The sequence below is a fragment of the Pipistrellus kuhlii genome, unplaced genomic scaffold, assembly GCF_014108245.1.
Source record: "Pipistrellus kuhlii isolate mPipKuh1 unplaced genomic scaffold, mPipKuh1.p scaffold_m20_p_27, whole genome shotgun sequence".
Lineage (NCBI taxonomy): Eukaryota > Metazoa > Chordata > Mammalia > Chiroptera > Vespertilionidae > Pipistrellus > Pipistrellus kuhlii.
This window is the reverse complement of record NW_023425526.1, coordinates 1560746-1581132: the sequence shown is the minus strand read 5'-3', so window position 1 is coordinate 1581132 and position 20387 is coordinate 1560746. Positions and strand designations below refer to the sequence as shown.

General features: G+C 44.5%; 1 protein-coding gene across 5 annotated transcripts in view; it reads right to left on the bottom strand.

Annotated features, from left to right (window-relative positions):
• The window catches only part of MGAT4A (alpha-1,3-mannosyl-glycoprotein 4-beta-N-acetylglucosaminyltransferase A), a 70594-nt gene that overhangs the window by 1574 nt on the left and 48633 nt on the right, over window positions 1-20387 (bottom strand). For all 5 annotated transcript variants that reach the window (XM_036454083.2, XM_036454084.2, XM_036454085.2 and 2 more), the window contains 8 exons: window positions 20126-20201; window positions 16232-16346; window positions 15005-15135; window positions 11674-11781; window positions 11359-11552; window positions 7831-7909; window positions 7092-7158; window positions 5-117 (listed from right to left, as the gene is read on the bottom strand). In XM_036454083.2, coding sequence (XP_036309976.1) covers window positions 5-117; window positions 7092-7158; window positions 7831-7909; window positions 11359-11552; window positions 11674-11781; window positions 15005-15135; window positions 16232-16346; window positions 20126-20201 — 883 coding nt within the window. The remainder of the gene's footprint in view (window positions 1-4; window positions 118-7091; window positions 7159-7830; window positions 7910-11358; window positions 11553-11673; window positions 11782-15004; window positions 15136-16231; window positions 16347-20125; window positions 20202-20387) is intronic.

Genomic DNA, 20387 nt, shown 5'->3' with positions numbered 1-20387 from the left:
TTACCTCATTGAGAATGGCCCAAACAGCAGAATTCTGAATAACGGAAAGTCGGAAGGCTGCAATGGGGTTTAGGTTGGGATCCACCATCCCCTCTGCAACACCGCTCTCGAATTTCCCTTCAAAATAAAAACGGGCACCGTGGGTAGGCTGCAACCGGCACCCGCCTTCACTGATAAAGCAGGAACAGACGGCGTCCCTTCCTTATCATTAGACCTGAGCAGAAGGGCTTCTGGGGAAGTCTCCACACCGGGCACGGGGGCATTTTTCCCTTCTTCCTATTTTTATTCAACTTCAAACTTTTCATGCGTAGAAGCAACCCATCTCAGGAGGCAGAGCTACATTTTTTCTTATTGTAAATTAAAAACAAAACAAAAATATATTTGGACATCGTGTTTTCACACAGGTTTTTAGCAAAATGTGAATTACTCAACCCTTACCAAAATAGACTGCCAGCCCTTGGTCCAGCCACTCTGAGAGTCAGGGCACTAACAACCAATTCCAGTGCTTCACACAGACATCCTCACAGTGGCTGGCCTGGAGCAGGGCTCAATCTATGTGGATTCTTCCCGAGGTCACATACGAAGGAATTAAGAAGTAAAACCATTAAAGATAATAAACTAGAAAAGCTCTCCCATAAGAATAAGGACAAAGAAAGCCTATAAAAAGTCATTTGTACTCAATTTTCTTGCCAAGAGGAATAATATTCTTTTTAAATACAAAGCCAGAAAATGCTATTAAAAAAGTGGCAGGAAATGGTCTGTTCTGAGCCACATTTCTCTAAGCCAGGGATGCAAACTGTTTCTATAAAGGCAGCAGTCACTATGGGAAGAGACCATGTAGGTACGTATGTAGAGAGAACACAAATATCCACAAATGTGTGTTGATGAAATTAGATGTAACAACAACAGAGAACCATTTTCTAATACAGGTGTGCTAAGGAGAATATAATTTGTTTTGGGGTGATAACATTTCAATGAACTAGAATTCAAAGTCAGTATCCTTATCATTAAAAATCAATTGCAAGTGGTCATCTGTTAATATGGATCAGTAAAATTTTACATATTTCATCCTGAATATTTCCTTTTACAACAGCCAAATACTGACATTAATCCACAAGCACATGATTTTAATGGAGCAGTCATCACTTGGAAGGTATGTATGGAATTCTACTATATTCTTCTCTATTTGACTTATGACGTATTATTACTTTCAATGAAAGTGGCTTATGGAAGCTCCTCAAGTAGCTTGTTACCTGTCCTTCAAATAATGTTGTCATCAGTGACTTGACTACAATGTAAGTTTTGCATATAAGCACTGGTTTGTCTTGTAGTTTAAGGCTAGATTCATTATGAAATATCAAACCTGCAGCAAAAATTAACTTTCAGAGAGAGAACATGGTGGAGGCAGTTCTCTCTTGGAAAAACCCTGGTCCTGAGCTCAGGATTACACCTGCAATCACTGCCAGGCCCCCGCCTGCTGTGTAGGATGGGACGCTGGTTCCCGTTTCTGAGAAGATGCAGGGAATTATGAGGGAAGTCCATGAGTAAGTGAGTTAAGGAACTCACAGTTGGTAAATGTGTTTTACCTGCTTGCCTAACACGAGCTACTCAGAAATTCGCCTCGGCTACAGCTTCTGAATTTTTCTTTTGGGGAAGAAATTCTGCTGTGATGAAATATTCCATTTTGTTTTCTAATTTTTCTGGCCATTGCGTTCCCGTGAGCTGGAATATTGTCGTGAGGGCTTGGTATGGAGATGCATTCTTCAGCATAGCTACTGTGTCACTACATCATCACCACACTGCCACCTAACGTGGTGAAATAACACGCATTCCATGCCGTTAAAAAGCATTCAGAGTAGTCCTCTGTCCTGCCATGGTGGGTAAGCGCTGGCAGTCATTATTTAATGTCTCGTTACAGTGATGTGTGTGGCACTTGCAACACTGTCAAGTCAGAAATGCATCGCTGCTATGGCAGCGGGTCAGGCAGCGGGTCAGGCAGTGTGCCTGACACTGCTTGACACACTGCCTGGCCCACTGCCTGACCCGCTGCCTGGCACACTGCCTGACCCACTGCCTGGCCCACTGCCTGGCCCACTGCCTGACACACTGCCTGGCACACTGCCTGACCCGCTGCCTGACACACTGCCTGACCCACTGCCTGGCCTACTGCCTGGCACACTGCCTGACACGCTGCCTGACACGCTGCCTGACACGCTGCCTGACACACTGCCTGACCCGCTGCCTGACCCGCTGCCTGACCCGCTGCCTGACACACTGCCTGACACACTGCCTGACACGCTGCCTGGCCCGCTGCCTGACACGCTGCCTGACACACTGCCTGACCCGCTGCCTGACCCGCTGCCTGACACGCTGCCTGACACACTGCCTGACCCGCTGCCTGGCACACTGCCTGACACGCTGCCTGACACGCTGCCTGACACGCTGCCTGACACACTGCCTGACCCGCTGCCTGACACACTGCCTGACACGCTGCCTGACACGCTGCCTGACACGCTGCCTGACACACTGCCTGACCCGCTGCCTGACCCGCTGCCTGACCCGCTGCCTGACACACTGCCTGACACACTGCCTGACACGCTGCCTGGCCCGCTGCCTGACACGCTGCCTGACACGCTGCCTGACACGCCGCCTGACACGCCGCCTGACCCACTGCCTGACCCACTGCCTGACCCACTGCCTGACCCGCTGCCTGACCCGCTGCCTGACACGCTGCCTGACCCACTGCCTGACCCGCTGCCTGACACGCCGCCTGACACGCCGCCTGACACGCCGCCTGACACACTGCCTGACCCGCTGCCTGACCCGCTGCCTGACACACTGCCTGACCCGCTGCCTGACACGCTGCCTGACACACTGCCTGACACACTGCCTGACACACTGCCTGACCCGCTGCCTGACACGCTGCCTGACACACTGCCTGACACACTGCCTGACCCGCTGCCTGACCCGCTGCCTGACCCGCTGCCTGACCCGCTGCCTGACACACTGCCTGACACGCTGCCTGACACACTGCCTGACCCGCTGCCTGACACACTGCCTGACAGTGGCCCGTTCCTCCCCCTGCTTCTGGGAAAGGCTCTGCCTCCCGCCCTTACAACCATCCAGCATTTCTTCTCAAGCTGTCCTGCCACCGGCACCACCAGTTCTGTTTCCGACACGCCTTCAGGCATAAGCTGCACAGACTGTGGGCCAGTCTTTGTGGCTTCGTCCACCCAAAGGCTCTTACAGCCAGCTCCTTCCCTGGCTGTCCGACTCCGGGCAGGCTACCGCTGAGCAGAATGACTGCTTTCCACCCGATCCCAGTCGCACCCCCAGGGCCCTTCCCAGCACCCGGAGCTTCCCCAGGCTCTGCTGCCACAAGCCAGTGGCCCTGGGAGAGCGAGCCTCAGAGCCGCCTGGCCGCTCCCCGGAGGAAGGGCCACGGCAGCCCTCTGAGGGGCACAGGGCGGGAGCAGGGCCTCCATTTTCCTGGCTCACTCTGTGCGCTGGGGCAAGTGAGCTGGGGGGCGGAGGGAGCAACGGGGGCAAATCTCGCCTGCTGCCCTGCGAGAGGGCTGGCGAAGGACAGGGATGGCGCCGCCCTTCCTGTGAGATGCCACCCCGGGGAGCGGAGGCGGGAGCGGAGCTGCGCTCAGGCCGGAGGAACCCTAACTGCTCCCTGGGATTCAGGTTCTCACGGGGAATGCTTCTCCGCGCTGTTTTGTTAGGAACGCTCACAGGTGTGGGGTCCTACAGGGAGGAGCGCGGGGCCCACCGAAGCAGATTCTTAAGGAGAAGCCTCGGGCGCAGCCGAAGGCCTGGGCTCTGTGCTCGGGGCGAGCTCTCTGACGCCGCCTCCGGTCTGATGATTCCGAAGTTCTCTCCGGCGCTAAACACGGGTGAGTTGACGACTGAGATGGCTTTATTTTCAAATTACTGCAGAGACACTTAATATATATGTATCTATTTCCTCTGCTATTTTCCGAATCCAGACCAGAACATTCTTGAGATTAAACAGCTGGCAGTAAGAGGGTTAATAAATATCTTGTATATTCTGTAATTTTATGTATTTTTCTAGAGGTGTGCTAAGATACAACCCCAATATGAAAATAAACTCGCCTGTGCACCCAAACGGCACAGAAATCAATCATAGCACCCAAGCCTCGCAGCAAAACCTGAGCGATAGTCACCAGCCGTGGAGCCGCCCTGGAGGCAGGGCCAACCTCCTGCTGCCACCTTCACTGGTGCCAGCCGCCCCGGGGGACCCCTGAGCTCCACCGCCCTCGCCGCCCTCACCGCCCGGAGCCTGTGTCCCTGTCCTGTGTGCCCACACCAAGTGGCCAGCACTCTGCCCGCCACTGAGAAAAGCGCTCAGTAAGTGAAAGAGACACAGCCGTCCTCCGAGCGGGGACCATCAGGTGACAGCCCCTCCCTTCCCACGGAGAGCACACAGACCTGGGCTTACACAGCACGCTACACGTGTGGTGAGAAGAGAGGCAACTAAACTGGTTAATAAACGACGAGGATTCCAGCTGACCATTTCAGGAGCCAGAGCCACAGCCAGGGGCACAGACAGCAGCGTGTGCAGCCAGAGGCGGGGCAGTGGGCTGGGTGGAGGCGAGGGGGGGGGGGGGGAAGTGGGCTGGATGGAGGGGGGGGGAGTGGGTTGGGTGGAGGCGGGAGGGAGTGGGCTGGGTGGAGAGGGGGGAGTGGGCTGGGTGGAGGCGAGGGGGGGGGAGTGGGCTGGGTGGAGGGGGGGAGTGGGCTGGGTGGAGGCGAGGGGGGGGAGTGGGCTGGGTGGAGGCGAGGGGGGGGAGTGGGCTGGGTGGAGGCGGGGGGGGAGTGGGCTGGGTGGAGGGGGGGAGTGGGCTGGGTGGAGGCGAGGGGGGGGAGTGGGCTGGGTGGAGGCGAGGGGGGGAGTGGGCTGGGTGGAGGCGGGGGGGGAGTGGGCTGGGTGGAGGGGGGGAGTGGGCTGGGTGGAGGCGAGGGGGGGGGAGTGGGCTGGGTGGAGGGGGGGAGCGGGCTGGGTGGCGGCGAGGGGGGGGCGTGGGCTGGGTGGAGGCGGGGGGGGGGAGGGGGCTGGGTGGAGGCGGGGGGGGAGTGGGCTGGGTGGAGGGGGGGAGTGGGCTGGGTGGAGGCAGGGGGGGGAGTGGGCTGGGTGGAGGGGGGGGAGTGGGCTGGGTGGAGGCAGGGGGGGAGTGGGCTGGGTGGAGGGGGGGAGTGGGCTGGGTGGAGGGGGGGGAGGGGGCTGGGTGGAGGTGAGGGGGGGGAGTGGGCTAGGTGGAGGGGGGGAGTGGGCTGGGTGGAGGGGGGGAGTGGGCTGGGTGGAGGCAGGGGGGGAGTGGGCTGGGTGGAGGGGGGGAGTGGGCTGGGTGGAGGCAGGGGGGGGAGGGGGCTGGGTGGAGGGGGGGAGTGGGCTGGGTGGAGGCAGGGGGGGAGTGGGCTGGGTGGAGGGGGGGAGTGGGCTGGGTGGAGGGGGGGGAGTGGGCTGGGTGGAGGTGAGGGGGGGGAGTGGGCTGGGTGGAGGGGGGGGAGTGGGCTGGGTGGAGGGGGGGAGTGGGCTGGGTGGAGGCGGGGGGGAGTGGGCTGGGTGGAGGCAGGGGGGGGAGTGGGCTGGGTGGAGGGGGGGGAGTGGGCTGGGTGGAGGCGAGGGGGGGGAGTGGGCTGGGTGGAGGGGGGGGAGTGGGCTGGGTGGAGGGGGGGGTGGGGAGTGGGCTGGGTGGAGGCGGGGGGGGGGGGAGTGGGCTGGGTGGAGGCAGGGGGGGGAGTGGGCTGGGTGGAGGCAGGGGGGGGAGTGGGCTGGGTGGAGGGGGGGGAGTGGGCTGGGTGGAGGCAGGGGGGGAGTGGGCTGGGTGGAGGGGGGGGAGTGGGCTGGGTGGAGGGGGGGGTGGGGAGTGGGCTGGGTGGAGGCAGGGGGGGAGTGGGTTGGGTGGAGGGGGGGGAGTGGGCTGGGTGGAGGGGGGGAGTGGGCTGGGTGGAGGCGGGGGGGGGGAGTGGGCTGGGTGGAGGCAGGGGGGGGGAGTGGGCTGGGTGGAGGCGGGGGGGAGTGGGCTGGGTGGAGGGGGGGGGGGCAGAGTGGGCTGGGTGGAGGCGGGCCAATGGGGAGCTCAGTAATAAGGCCAACAACAAGGACAAAAAGCCAGGGACATGCCGCACAGAAGGGCCTGGGACAGGAGAGGAGGGAACCCGGGCCTGGAGGCATGAGAGGAAGAGGAGAGGAACGAGCTTGGAGAGGTGGGCACAGAGCAATCTGCCCACGGGAAGTCCTGCTGACATGATCACACTGTCGCGTTTAAAGCACCGCTGCGTGGCTCTGAGCAGCCAGGGGCCCCGCTCCCGCAGCGCCCGACCGGGCGCGTCCGGGCGGACGTCACCCCAGTGGGCAGGGAGGGCGGAGCGCAGGCTCTCCCAGGTCAGCTCAGCACCGCGGGGCCGGGCCGCACAGCACAGCCGCGTCACAGGTGCTCAGCGCGGGGCTGTGTCCGTGGGAATCCACAGATCTGAAGCCCAAGGCGGGTCAGGGAGAAAGGCACAGGCTCCGCCAGGTGGTGCTGCCGAGACCAGGACAGACGCTCGCGCAGCCAGCCTGCAGCAGGCAGCCGGCCGCCCCTGCCAGTGACTGCAACAGTGACTGTAACAGTGACACACGGCAGGTGCAGGGACCAGTAACTGAACCTTTGATCTCAAATCCTAGTTGGGTCAGGATACTAAAACTCAAGAACAGATAAAACTTGGGGTGGACTGGTAACTGTAATCCTAAAGCTGTTAGACACTGGAAAGCGTTTACAATTACGTTAGGCGCTCTGACAGGGCGGCTCAGTGAACTGGAGCACTGTCCTGTACCTCAGAGGGTTGCAGGTTCGATTCCTAGTCAGGGCACCGACCTACGTTGTGGGTTCAATCCCCAGCAAAGTCATGTACAGGAGGCAATCGATCATTATCTCTCTCTCACACCGATGTTTCTCTCCCTCCCTTCCTCTCCCCCCCAAAAAATCAATAAACAGATTCTCAGGTGAGGATTTTTAAAAATTTACTTTAGGAATAAGTTCAAAATAAAGGACAATTTTTTGCAAGTTTAAAGTAGGTATTACCTATTCTGAAATAGCCATCTTCTAATCGTTTGTCTTTGGTTTCTTTGCTTATTTCCAAACCTTCACTCTAAAATAGAACAAAGACATTATTTTATTAATAATTTCTTCTATTTAAAACAAAGCTAAATTATTACTATATCTTAATAAGTGTAACAGCAGCATTTGTGGCACAGCTATCTCTAAAAACAGAAAGTGCCATTTCAATCTTGAACCTTTAAAGTTTATCAATATGAGAGTTCTTTTTCTAACCATCTTCTTGAATCTGTATATAATATACCAGTGATTAGGAAACTTAAATTTCAAATAATTTTAAATTCCAAATCAATTTAATAGGACTCTATTTTCTATTAAAAATATGCACAAGAACTGTGTGTTAACCTGGAAGAAATTTAAGCATTAGAGAAATTTAAGACCAGTACATTAACTTTCTATAGTAATCAACAAGCATTAAAACCACGTGGTATTTGGGGACTCGATATAAACAGGTCAATATTTAAGTAAAAGAATGATTTATTTTCCTGTACAGACTTCCCAGTACTTTCCAATGGGAAACAAAATAAAAGGCTCATTCTATAAATAAGGCACAAGGTGTTCTATATATATTTTTTAAATTAATATTACTCACCACTGAGGTTCTGCAATAATGGGAACTAACTTTAATCTCAAAAACCAGAACAGCCTCGAACGAAGTCTATTGGTGTTGGCTCTTAAGGAAAATTAAGCGGCAAAGTAGTCCTACCTTAAAAGGCAAAACTTCCACAGAAGTGTTCAGCAGAATGTCTCCTGGATGTTCTTGGTTACCGCTATGGAACAAGTAACTGGAAAGACAAGAATGAAGTAAAAGTGCAGGTCAGAGAGACTTCGGCCTCAGGAAGGCGGCTCTCCTCAGGCAGCTTTCTGCGCGAGCTGCAGCGCCAGGACTGTGGTCCGGCCTATGTTCTGAGTGGCTGTAGGGAACTCAGAAACTGGACTGCTGCCTGAGGTGTATGTTAATTCCTCTGTCATAGGCACAGGTTTGCTGCTTTATGTACTTAACAGATTAAAAGTGATGACAGTTTTATATAGCTGTTTATACTGCTTTAAATATGTAAACCTGTGGACAGAATCATCCAAGTTGCATCACAATACTGTCTTTTGTCAGGAAATTTCCACTAGGACAGCCACGAGTTGTGGCAAGTTCAAAGACTAGTTTCCTGGGGTTGTTTTTTTACTGTCTTTTTTGGGGGGGTGGGGGGGTGGGGGTGGGGAGAGACATCAATTTGTTGTTCCCCTTATTTATGCATTCATTGGTTGATTCTTGTATGTGCCCTTACTGGGAATGGAACCTGCAACCTTGAGATGTCACTCTAACCACTGAGGAACCCAGCCAGGACTCAAAGACCAGTTTTATCCAATACAAACTATTTCAGTATTAGTAGAGTAAAAATAAAGTAACTGATTCTAAATAACTGAATTCCATTTGTCAGTGTTAACAAACATTTGAATAATGAATAATTACATAACATATGATAAGTCAAACACTCTCTGGGTCTGAATAAACTCTAGAAACTAGTGTGTGGGGTATGTGGAGGAGGGTGGAAACCACACAGGACATACAAAGCGTATCTAAATCTAAACCTAAAACTTAAGTTTAAGTTAAGTGGCTAAATTTTTCAGCTTAACAGTTAAAAAAAACACAAAACTGTATCCAAGTCTCATTTACTAGAATTTTCACTTTGGCAGGTTGCATTAGCTTTCTGTATCTTAGATGTTTTTTGTTTTGTTTTGTTTTTTGGTTTTGTTCCTGTTAATCCTCACCCAAGGATATTTCTTTCCCCACTGATTTTTTGAGAGAGTGGACGGAAGGAGGGGGGGGGAGGGGAGAGAAAGAGAGAAAGAGAGAAAGAGAGAGAGAGAGAGAGAGAGAAACATCGATGTGAGAGAGAGAGAAATTGATTGGTTGCCTCCTGCATGCACCCCAACCAGAGCTGGGGGATCAAGCCTGCAACCGAGATCTGTGCTCTTGACGGGAACATACAAAGCAGAAGTTCCCACCACACATGACTATACCAAGAAGTTTTCGAGAACTGACAAAAAGTATTTTGCATATTAAGAATATTCAGCAAATAATAGTTATAACATGGTTCTAACAGTTAAGTATAATGTTTGTGGGCAGAGATCACATATGATAAAGCATTGATTTTCAAATGTTACATGGGTTAGGAAACCCAAATAAGAAGCTGCTTCTAAGCTACACCAAAAATTACTTCCAGCATTTTTGCTGAGACACTTTTTTTTTTAAGACATCTTTGCTGTGGGATATTGTTTCATATAATAATGGGTCATACCTCAGCTATAGATACAAAAATATGGGTGGGAAGCCACTATAAAAAAAACAGAACACAGCAGTAGTTGGTGTGGCTCAGTTGGCTGGACATTGTCCTATTCATGGAAGCGTTGCCAGTTCCATCCCCAGTGAGAGCACATGCCCAGGTTGTGGGCTACAGGATACGAGAGGCAGCCGATTGATGTTCAGCTCTCACATCAACGTTTCTCTCTCTCTCCCTCTATCTTCCTCTCCTTCTGAAAACCAATTTTTTTTTTTTTAAATCTAAAAGTAAAAAATAGAGCCCATGGATATAATCTAGAGTTTAGGTAGACTGATTCAGAGACATTCACTATGCAATTATCTATAGTGAAAAACTCAATACCAAAAAGAGTTTAACACTAGAATAAGTAAATGATGATTGAGCCATGCAATGGAGTATTATGCAGCCATTAAAATGTCTCTGAATCATATATGAGAGTATAATTGAAAATATAAGATATAAAATTACATATACAACATGACCTCAAAGTATAAAGTATACAGAATTATCAAGAAACAAAAAGGTACCAATATGGTCACATGGTGTCTTTGGGTTTTGATTTTTCCCTTATTCTTCATACATTTCAAGTTTTGTACAATGAACATATACCATGCTATACAGCTAGGAAACATTTTCCTAATACTTCAGGTCTGCATTGATAACACAACTTCTACTTTTTCCCAGGTAGCATAGATTATTGTGAAAATGAAAGAATCTTTGCTTTTTTTTCTGTCCTAAGACAGAAAATTCATACATGAGTTTCTACTAGAAAAGTTCCTCAGTAGGAGCATGTAAATACTTCTTCTCTGAGGTTAACTGCAAACGTTTTTGTTGTTAAGAAATTTGATCTCCAATATGAGTTCTCAGGCAGCTCTTCAATGGAATTATTTTTATTTGCTAAAAATAAACCAATAGACATGGCTTGAAGTTATTCTTATTTATCAAGAAGGTGAAAGAAAATTATTGTTTCTAATTCTGTGATGACTCTTTAAATGTGGCAAATGATAGTGCAGATTGCCACGATATAGTAGAAATGAGCATTAAGTAACAACAAATATTACATATTCATGTAAGTGCAAAATATAATTTTAAAATATTTTTTATATTTTCCCAGTGATATTTCCCTTGCTTAGAACATTTTCACACTTAAATTCCTCTTTAGAATCAGTTTAGAGCAAGAAAAGAAAATGTAAGACATTACATATAGCTATGCACTGTTTTTGTCCTCCTTAAACAGAATTATTCCAAATGACTTTTAGCATATTCTAAAAACCAAATGGGCCTCTCATGCGAACGCCTAACATAACAAACCAGAGCCCAGAGAATTATTCTCTTCCGAGGGTCACATGTAAATAAAGCTACAGCCTGGGCAACACAACCAAAACAGCGAAGTCTGAAGGCCTCATGACTGCTAAATAAGAAACGGGAGAAAGAGCCCTAAACTTTGTACAGCGGACAGAGTGCTGGAACACACAAAAGGGTTGTGGACTCTCCCATGCTGCATTAGAGAAATCCAGAATTTGCAAAGCCATTGATCAGAAACAGGCATAGTTTGTTAAACTTGTCATTTCAACCAATTGGCTGCATAACCAACTCAAATCTTAGGAGATATTCCACGATAAGAATGTGAAAACAAATCAGAGATTTTGCAGCACAGTGCTACACGAAAGTATGAAAAAAACCATACTAAATGCATTTTCAGAAATACCAACAGAATTTATCAAATATGCTAAATGCTGCTATTATATCTGCAAACAACAAACCATGTTATTACCAACTTGTGGGAAATGTATTCTATAACCCAACATCGGGGACCCGCTTTCTCCTCAAATCTGTTCTACACAAAACACTCCCATCACAGATCACCTTGTAGAAGATGTTTCAACTGTGAGACCAAACACGTCTCAATCATCACCAACCTTTCCACATTGACGGGCTTGTCAAACTTAAACAAGATGTAGTCTCCTGCTGTCGGCGTGATGGCCCAGAAGAAATCCTCGCCCATGTATGTTTTCTCCAGCGTGTGTCCTTGGTAGACCTTCAGAGAAGTAGAGACTTCTGCAGGTGGGTTTACATGGATTTTAAGAAGTAATGGTTTCATGTAATCTTTATCCTAGGAGGAGAAACATATATGCAATTAAAACAACCATAGCTAATCCTTAAGAGGAAGAATAATGACAATGCACTGAACAACAAATCGAACGCTCATGAGAAAATCAAATGAAATCACCAACCGTAAGTTTCTGAAGTTTTCCTGTTAGCGAAGAATGCAGACCAACATGCTGAAAGAGGGAAGGTCTGAAACGAATTCGTAGATTTGCTTTCTGTCTATCACAATGTTTCTAAATATTAGGGGGAAAAATTATGTTAGTGTTACATTATAAAGTGAAATCTTGTCATCTGAAAACTGAGGAGTGCTTTAGTAAATATTGAAAATAAATTTCATCTCATATTATAAATCACATTTTTTAGGTTGCTCATTGAGGCATTAGTAGAATCACTCTCTATTTGATAAACAAACAAGATGCAGAAATTTAAAATAAGCACATCTCAGGGAAGAGTTAAGGATTTAATTTCAATCATTTCTCACACTATGTCAATACAGACTTGACTTTTAGTATTAAAATGCAGAGAGAGAAGAACCTAGATGGCAGCATAAATAAATACCTGTATTTGCTACCTTCCACAAAAAAATGGAAAAGGACCAGTCAGAAATTAAGCATACACTGACTGAACTAAAGAATAATATACAGGGATTCAACAATAGACTAGAGGATCCCAAGAATCAAGTTGATGATTTGAAATACAAGGAAGAAAAAAAAAAAAAAGGAAAAAAAAAAAAAACCAACCAGAAAAACAAAAAGAAAAAAGAATCCAGCCCTAACCAGTTTGGCTCAGTGGATAGAGCATCGGCCTGTGGACTTAAGGGTTCCAGGTTCGATTCCGATCCAGGGCAAGTACCTTGGTTGTATGCACATCCCCAGTAGGAGGTGTGCAGGAGGCAAGTGACAGATGTTTCTCGATCATCAATGTTTCTAACTCTCTATCCCTCTCCCTTCCTCTCTGTAAAAAATCAATAAAATATATATTTTTTTTAAAAAGAAAGAAAAAAGAATCCAAAAATATGAAGATAGTGCAAGGAGCCTCTGGGACAAGCATACCAATAATCTCAACAATAAAGATTTTTTAAAAAGATATAATAAATGACAAATATGGATTATTAATAAAATAAATTTCTAAAAGCAAAAATATTAAAATGCACAAATTATAAACTAGAGATTTGGGTCATATAGACAAAATATGTAAAAGGTAACATAATTAAGTTTTTGCAACTAATTAAAGGGACATTTGGTTGCGTGAAATGTAAGACAATAACCTGGCTATAAGCAAGTAAACGGTATGAAAAGTGACACTGGCACATCATCTCAGCACAGTTAAGGAATCTGCTTCAACTCAAAGTGCCTCAGAGCTTAGACTTCAGATGCAACCTGACATCAGACTGATCAGAGCGGGAGACACTCAAGGCCAGCAGGGCTCTCAATGGCTGTTCATTTGGAGCCACGGCTAACTGGTCACGCTTTCATTAACTCTTCATTTTCAATGACTTTTAAAATAAATTTTAGGTCAAGAACATATTAAAAACGACATTTATAAAATATTTCCATGCCCTAACCGGTTTGGCTCAGTGGATAGACTGTCAGCCTGTGGACTGAAAGGTCCCAGGTTCGATTCCGGTCAAGGGCATGTGCCTTGGTTGTGGGCACATCCCCAGTAGTAGGTGTGCAGGAGTCAGCTGATCTATGTCTCTCTCTCATCAATGTTTCAAACTCGCTATCCCTCTCCCTTCCTCTCTTTAAAAAAAAACAAACACAAAAAACAAACAAACAAACAAACAAAAAACAAAAAAAAAAAATATATATATATATTTAAAGAAATAAAATATTTACACTTTGAAAGACCTCCAATAATTTGCTGGGTATTAAAAGGCCTGATTTTGGGGGGAACCACTGTTCCTCACATCTGTTATACACACACAAAAAATCCATTATAAATTGCATTATGAGTAAGAGGTGTGAATTGTAACACCAAATATATTTCAAAAATCACCAGCCTTTCCACATTGATTGGCTTATTGAATTTAAACAAGAGGTGAACATTATTACTAATACTAGAACAGAAGTAAAGGAATAAATTTTATTCACACAAATTCAACTATTCAAGTGGAAGGAGAGAGAGGGAAGGGGAAGAACAAAGGGCCTAACGCTGAGGTAGGGGACACGTGTGGGCCAGAAAAGAAAGAGCCATGCCAAAGAGGCCATTCCAGATACCCGCAAGTCTGTGCGGCAGGGTCTCTGACATCCGGTGGAAGCAGCTGAAGAGGTACGGACCTCAGAGAAATGTGGCCACGGAGTGGAAGAACAGATCCAACTGGACAACGGGCTGTGGACTTAAGTGCACCGGTGATTTAAAGGTTTTCGTAGTTTCAATTTTTACTGCCAGAAATTTTAACCTAAAGGGCTCATTTTAGAACCTAGCCATACATTAAACTGCACAGGACAAAAAAAATTGCAAGCATATTTTAGGAGTGTAAAGATGATGTTAACTTTTTTATCCTATAATAAAAATTCCTATAATTCACAAAGAAGACACAGGGAAGACCTTACATCATGGAATGAATGCAGTGATAGCTACCGAAGATAATGTCCTAAAAGTGAATTGGAAGGTAGCATGATAAAACTATTCTAGGGAATATAAGGTCATAAAATCAAATTAAATTTAATGTCTATTTGTTAGAATGAATATTAAGTCAACCATATAACATATGCTTTTAATAAATAGTTCCTGTTATTATATGTCACAATTTATTTATACATTTTTCAGAATGTGTACACCCATATTTTATTTATGCTTACACCAAATAAATAAAAATTTGCTTTTTCAGAGGTACAATTCAAATTGGACAGGAAAAACATCAAATTAATTTTTGCAATAAGATTTCTAAGAAAGTAACTTGATGTTTGAATAATCAAAGCTAAGGTCAACGTTCACTTTATTTATCCCCACCAAAAAGGTCAGCATGTCAGTGTGAATACTGGTTTCTTCCAAGTAATAAACTGAAGGTGCTTTTGTGACTTGCCATTGTTTTGGATAAAATATGACTTCTATGTTATTCCTTATTTCTGGTGTGTAGGGGTCTGATATTGTCCCCAAAGTACCTGAAAAGGGAGAGCTGACAGAGAATCTGAAGGAAACTGAAATAGCCCACAGAGGACAGCTATGACTCACAGCCGCAGCCAAAAACAATGAGAAAGCAGAGACTAAAGACACGAGAGACACTGATCAGAACTAAAAAGTGGGCTTTACTTATTCATTGGATTTTCCCGCTGCTGTTTAAAAGTCACTCTACTACTAAAACTTTTGTCAGTTCAAGAAAGCAGGCAATCACTCAAACTGTTAAGTGGAAACACCTATTTAACTGTTCACTCATAAAATCTAGCCCCCTAACAGTCACTTTCATGAAATATAGAAAAGAAGCTTCTTCCGCCTCCAAAGAAATTAACTTACTGCATCTTTTTCAGGGTTGCAGACTTTCACCCAGAGAATGTGGTCCAAGAGCCAATCAATGGGCTTCTCCTTATAGAACATGAAGATGAACTCCACAATCAGAGTGAGGTCTGGCGCTTGAAACATTTTACCTGAAAAGATATTCCAGCCAACAACTGTAATAAAGAAGCCAAGCATCCATACGGCTACGTCAGGGCAGCCCATACAACAAGTAAACTAAACTAAACCCTGTGCTCTTCCAGCCACGAGTCCTTATGAATAACGTCCTCACTTGTCTGATCACAACAACAACCTTGCTTTGGGTCAACATGGAGTGACCATCTGGATATCAAAGGAAGTAGTGAATTCCTGATTTTCTTTATTACAAAACCTATCATACAACTACTGGCTCAAAGGATTCAAGAAGCAAGTTAGAGATTTTTTTCCTTCATGTCTTAATAAGATTCTTCCCATTTAAAAAAAAAAAAAAAAAAGGAATTTAAGAGTTAGGTAAAAACAAATTTTTAAAATAAATGCAAAAAACAAGGACTCCTACCCTGTTTTCCCAAAAATAAGACAGTGTCTTAGTATATTAATTTTTTTCTCCCAAAGTTTCTTTCCATGCGCTAGGTCTTATTTTCGGAGGATGTCTTATTTTCGGGGAAACAGGGTAGTTCTTCTGTCTTCACTTAAACTTTTACAAGATTTTTTTTTTTTTTACTCAAATTAAGGTTGAGATAAGTGATCAGCAAGATCAAAGGCTCAGCCTCCAATATTTAAAGTTTTAAAATACTATAGGAAGTGAAATGTTATCCTCTGGGTGTTTTTTTAAACCTGTAAATTTCCTTCAATTCTTTGATTTTCAACATATTCTCTTTAGTTGGATAATTTAGCAATGTTAGTGAAAAACTTTAAATGAGCATCCTGACTAGAAAAAAAATAAACAAATAAAATAAACAAATAAAAACAAATTAATCACTGGACAGGAACTTCATGTACTACATCAAATACTAGGAATTCATATTAGAAAACTGTAACTTGACAGTTTTAAAAGACAATCTTGCAAAAGCAGTGGCTGTAGAAGAGGGTCAGAGAGCTCAGCATGCTCGCCAGGACTGTGGCTGGCTTTGCATGTGGACATGCGGAGGCTGCCCTGTAGAACTCTATAGAGTAAATACTACAACCTTAGAAATCTCCAAATCCTATTTTGGGTTTCTGAAAAGTAGATAAATCCAACACTTTTCTTACCAATGAAGCCCAGTTGTGAGAACTCTAGTATCATCCATTCCTCAGAAGAAAGTTGAAGGGCAAAATTTTTGATAGTGTTAAAGTAATTCGGTTTGGCAATAATATCATCTTCAAGCTAAAGAAAGGAAAGATTTAGATAGATCTTTATTACAAAAAATAACCAAACATATTTTATCACAGAAGTCAAGTAAACAATGGTAAAAATGATGAAATTACAAAACTAAATTTTATTGAAAGAAAACAAGGAAAATTAAAAGGAAGATGCACAGAGCAAGTCAACTAAACCATTCCCATACTCAGCGAAATAACACTACCACTCCATGGATGACTCCTTTTTGGTCGTTTTATACTGCCCAATCTGAGTTCACACTGCCTTTCATCTTCTCAAAGAAAAATAATTTTGCAGGCCTTTAACTTATTTTTCCATTTTACATAACATGCATACTAAGTCAAAGAGAAAGACAAAGAAACATCTCCTAGTTCCCCTTCTCTGCCCTCCACCCTGCTAGCTGGGGTGACCAGTGTTAAAAGTTGGTTGTGCATCAATTCAGCACCTTCTGTGTGGACATAAAGACCCAACACACTTCCTCCAGGCTCCCACCCAACTCTAGGATTTTATTTAAAAAGGAGGCCATACGTTTGTCTCTTCATATACCATGAATAACTTTCAGGTTAATAAGTATATATTTAAATCATCCTTTTTAATAGACGTGTAATAGTCCATGCTATAGTTGTACAACAATTCATTCAACTTGTCTGGCTCACAGGCAGACATACAGCTTGTTTCTCACTGTCTGTGCCAACAACCCTGTACTGATATGCTTCTACTTATATACTTTTCATTTCTGTAGATTCCTGAAAGTTCCTTTTTTATATTTTGAAAGATATCTTCAAAATCCTTAAGAAGTTGCAGCAGCTCACAAGGTGCCAGCTAACCCCAGGTGCTCTGCCAACACCAGCACTAACTATGCTTGGGACTGCTGCCAGCTCATAGGGCGCTGGCAGAGATCAGCCGTCATGGATGATGCAGACTCCCCCCTCAGAATCTTCTTTCATAGAACTTTAAAGTCACAAGATAATTTTATATCCTAAGAAAACTTTTCCTTTTCTTAATTTCACATTATCATTTCTAGTTATCTAAAAATAAATAATTTTCATTTACTTTAGGATTTAAAGTTTTCATGTCTTTAAATCCTCTAAGATTTCTTCTCCCTCTACATAACAATAGTAGTATTTGGAAAGATATGATACTGACACAATAAAAGCTCAAATACTTATTGAGCTTTTATTATGTCCCAGACACTGTACTAAACCCTGGGAACACATCAGTGGCATATGGCATCTATGATATGGAAAGTAACAGCAAATAGGCTATAAAACAATACATAGTATGATTCTGCTCTTACGAAAAAGGGTTGTGTTAAATGAATTTATGTGTGCAAAGCATAAATTGTAAAGAGCAATGCCTGACATATGGTAAGCAAGCAATAGATGCTAATTCACAGTTGCTACTGTTACTAAATACTTGACCTCTGCTGTTACATACTGACTCTGTTTAGGGGAGTGTTCCTTATTATCCTCTTTCCAAACTCCAACTTTTCCTTAATTTCCTAAACATTTACTTTTCCTATACTTCACATAAAATCTTTTAAGGTTGCATTAATTCTCTCCTTGGAAAGCAACTTAAAAACAAAAACAAAAACAGTAACTATACTTTTAAGTTCTCTCTAAAATTTCTTGACCATAATGTGTTTATATAGTGGCCCTAGAATAAATAGCAAGGTTCAACTATAGTAATATTTGGGACATGTTAAAACAAAACATTTTGAAGTTATAAGACTTCTCTAAGGTATTTCAAGGAAACGTACTCTCCAAATTTAGGATATTGGCTCTTATATGCTCAAATGTTGTATACTGTTATATACAACTAGAGTCCTGGCACACAAATTCGTGCATGGATGGGGTCCCCCAGCCTGGCTGGCGAATGAGGCCTATCAGGGGGAGGGACGGCCCGCCAATCGGGGCCTATGGGGGGAGGGCAGGCCGGCAGGGGAGGGACCGCAGGTTGGCTGTGGGAGCACACTGACCACCAGGGGGAAACTCTTGCATTGAGCATCTGCCCTGTGGTGGTCAGTGCTTGTCATAGCGACTGGTTAACTGGTCGGTCTGGTCATTAACAGTCACTTAGGTTTATATACACTGAGTGGCCAGATTACTATGATCTCTGAACACATAATAATCTGGCTACTCATTATATTTGTATCTCAAATGGGTACCAAAAGTATTCTAGACTTTTGCTGGAGATCAACCACCTATTTGCCCTGAGCTTTCTTTCTATCAGCCAATGCAAAAGGGAAAACTGATCAGATGCACGATTATAGTATCTTTGATATCAAATAAATGAGGTTCTCAAGTACAGAGTGGCCAGATTATTATGCATTCAGAGATCATAATAATCTAGCCACTCAGTATATATATTTATATAGATGTTAAGTTCTGACCCTACCATTATTTACATCTCCCTTTCTGTGAACCAAGTAAGAATTCATGCCCATTTGTCTTGTGGATTTTTTTTTTAATCCTCACCTGAGGGATGAGGACATTTTTTCCCATTGATTTTTAGAGACAGTGGATGAAAGGAGGAAGGGGAAGAGAGAGAGAAACATGGATTGGTTGCCTCCCACACACCCACGACTGGAGGTGGAGAATTGAACCTGCAACCCAGGTATATGCCCTTGACTGGGAATGTTGAACCCCAGACCCTCCAGTGCACAGGCCAGCCAGGGTCATGCCCATTTGAATGCAGCTGGCCCAAGGTATAATGTCAAGTGAGATAAAGTCTGACCTTAGTTAAGTCCAACTATCCAGGTGATGTGATGCCAGGATTTGTCCTTCTTTCCTCTCCTCCAAAGTCCCTTCCCATCTCTCCCAACTCCCAGGAGCTGCCCACCATTTCCTTTCTGATTCAGGGACCAGAATACCTTTTCTTAACACTTTCATCAAAACTTCATGACCTAATAAACTTTTCATACAAAAAACCCTGACAATCTTAGTGGCTCAGGGGTATTTGCATTTCAAACAAGGAATAATGACCTTTAGTGAAAGAAATGAATTGGGAAACTAAAGCTTAAGTCACTGAGGAAAATGAAATTTGAAAGAAATAAGAGCTTCTTAGATTAGTAAGATGTTACCTACCTGGCTAACTTAAAACCCATATCACTATAGATTTACTATTCTAGCCATGCTAATAAAACTAAAATGTCAGTTTTATTACCTAAATGTAAATACACTGTAGCATACAAAAAAATTTCAACTATACCAATAGAACCACTAAAAAAATGACATGGAAATCCTTCCTTAAATTTTTCATATAATTAATTCTTAGTTCTTTTTAACAGTGGAAAAGGGAGGATGAGAAAGGAGAGGGAGGATGAGAGAGGAGGGGGAGGATGAGAGAAAAGACAGAGGATGAGAGAAGAGGGGGAGAATGAGAGAGGAGGGGGAGGAAGAGAAAGGAGAGGTAGGATGAGAGAAGAGGGGGAGAATGAGAGAGGAGATGGAGGATGAGAAAGGAGAGGGAGATGAGAGAAGGTGTTGGGGGATGAGAGAGGAGGTGGAGGGATGGGAGGAAAGGAAAGAAGAGGTGAGTGACCTGCCCGTTGTCATACCACTAAGTGGAGAGCTAGTGTTTGTGCAAAACCAGAGAATGGAACTTCAGAGCCCACATTCTCAGTGACTATGAGAGTTGCTTCTGCCCTCAATACAGTGTTATGACCATAGAGATCTGAGAGGGCTTATGCTTTTAACACACCCTATTTTAATGAAAATAAACCTTTGATGTTATTACTTTTTCTTTAAAAAGGTGAAAAACATTAAAGAAATAACCACACTTACCTGAATGTAATAAGTGCCTTTATCCTGAGCATACATCATTAGAAAACAATAATCTAGGTTTTGCTTTGTTCTCCATCTGAAATAAAAATTTTCAAAAATAAGTTAAGAATCACTCAAAACAGGATTAAATGTATTATATTACATTTTGATATATATTATATGACATTATAATATTCTATAATATGTAATATACTACAGATACAATATGTACATATTTTACATACATGATGTATACACAATATATGTCCGTATAGACATACAG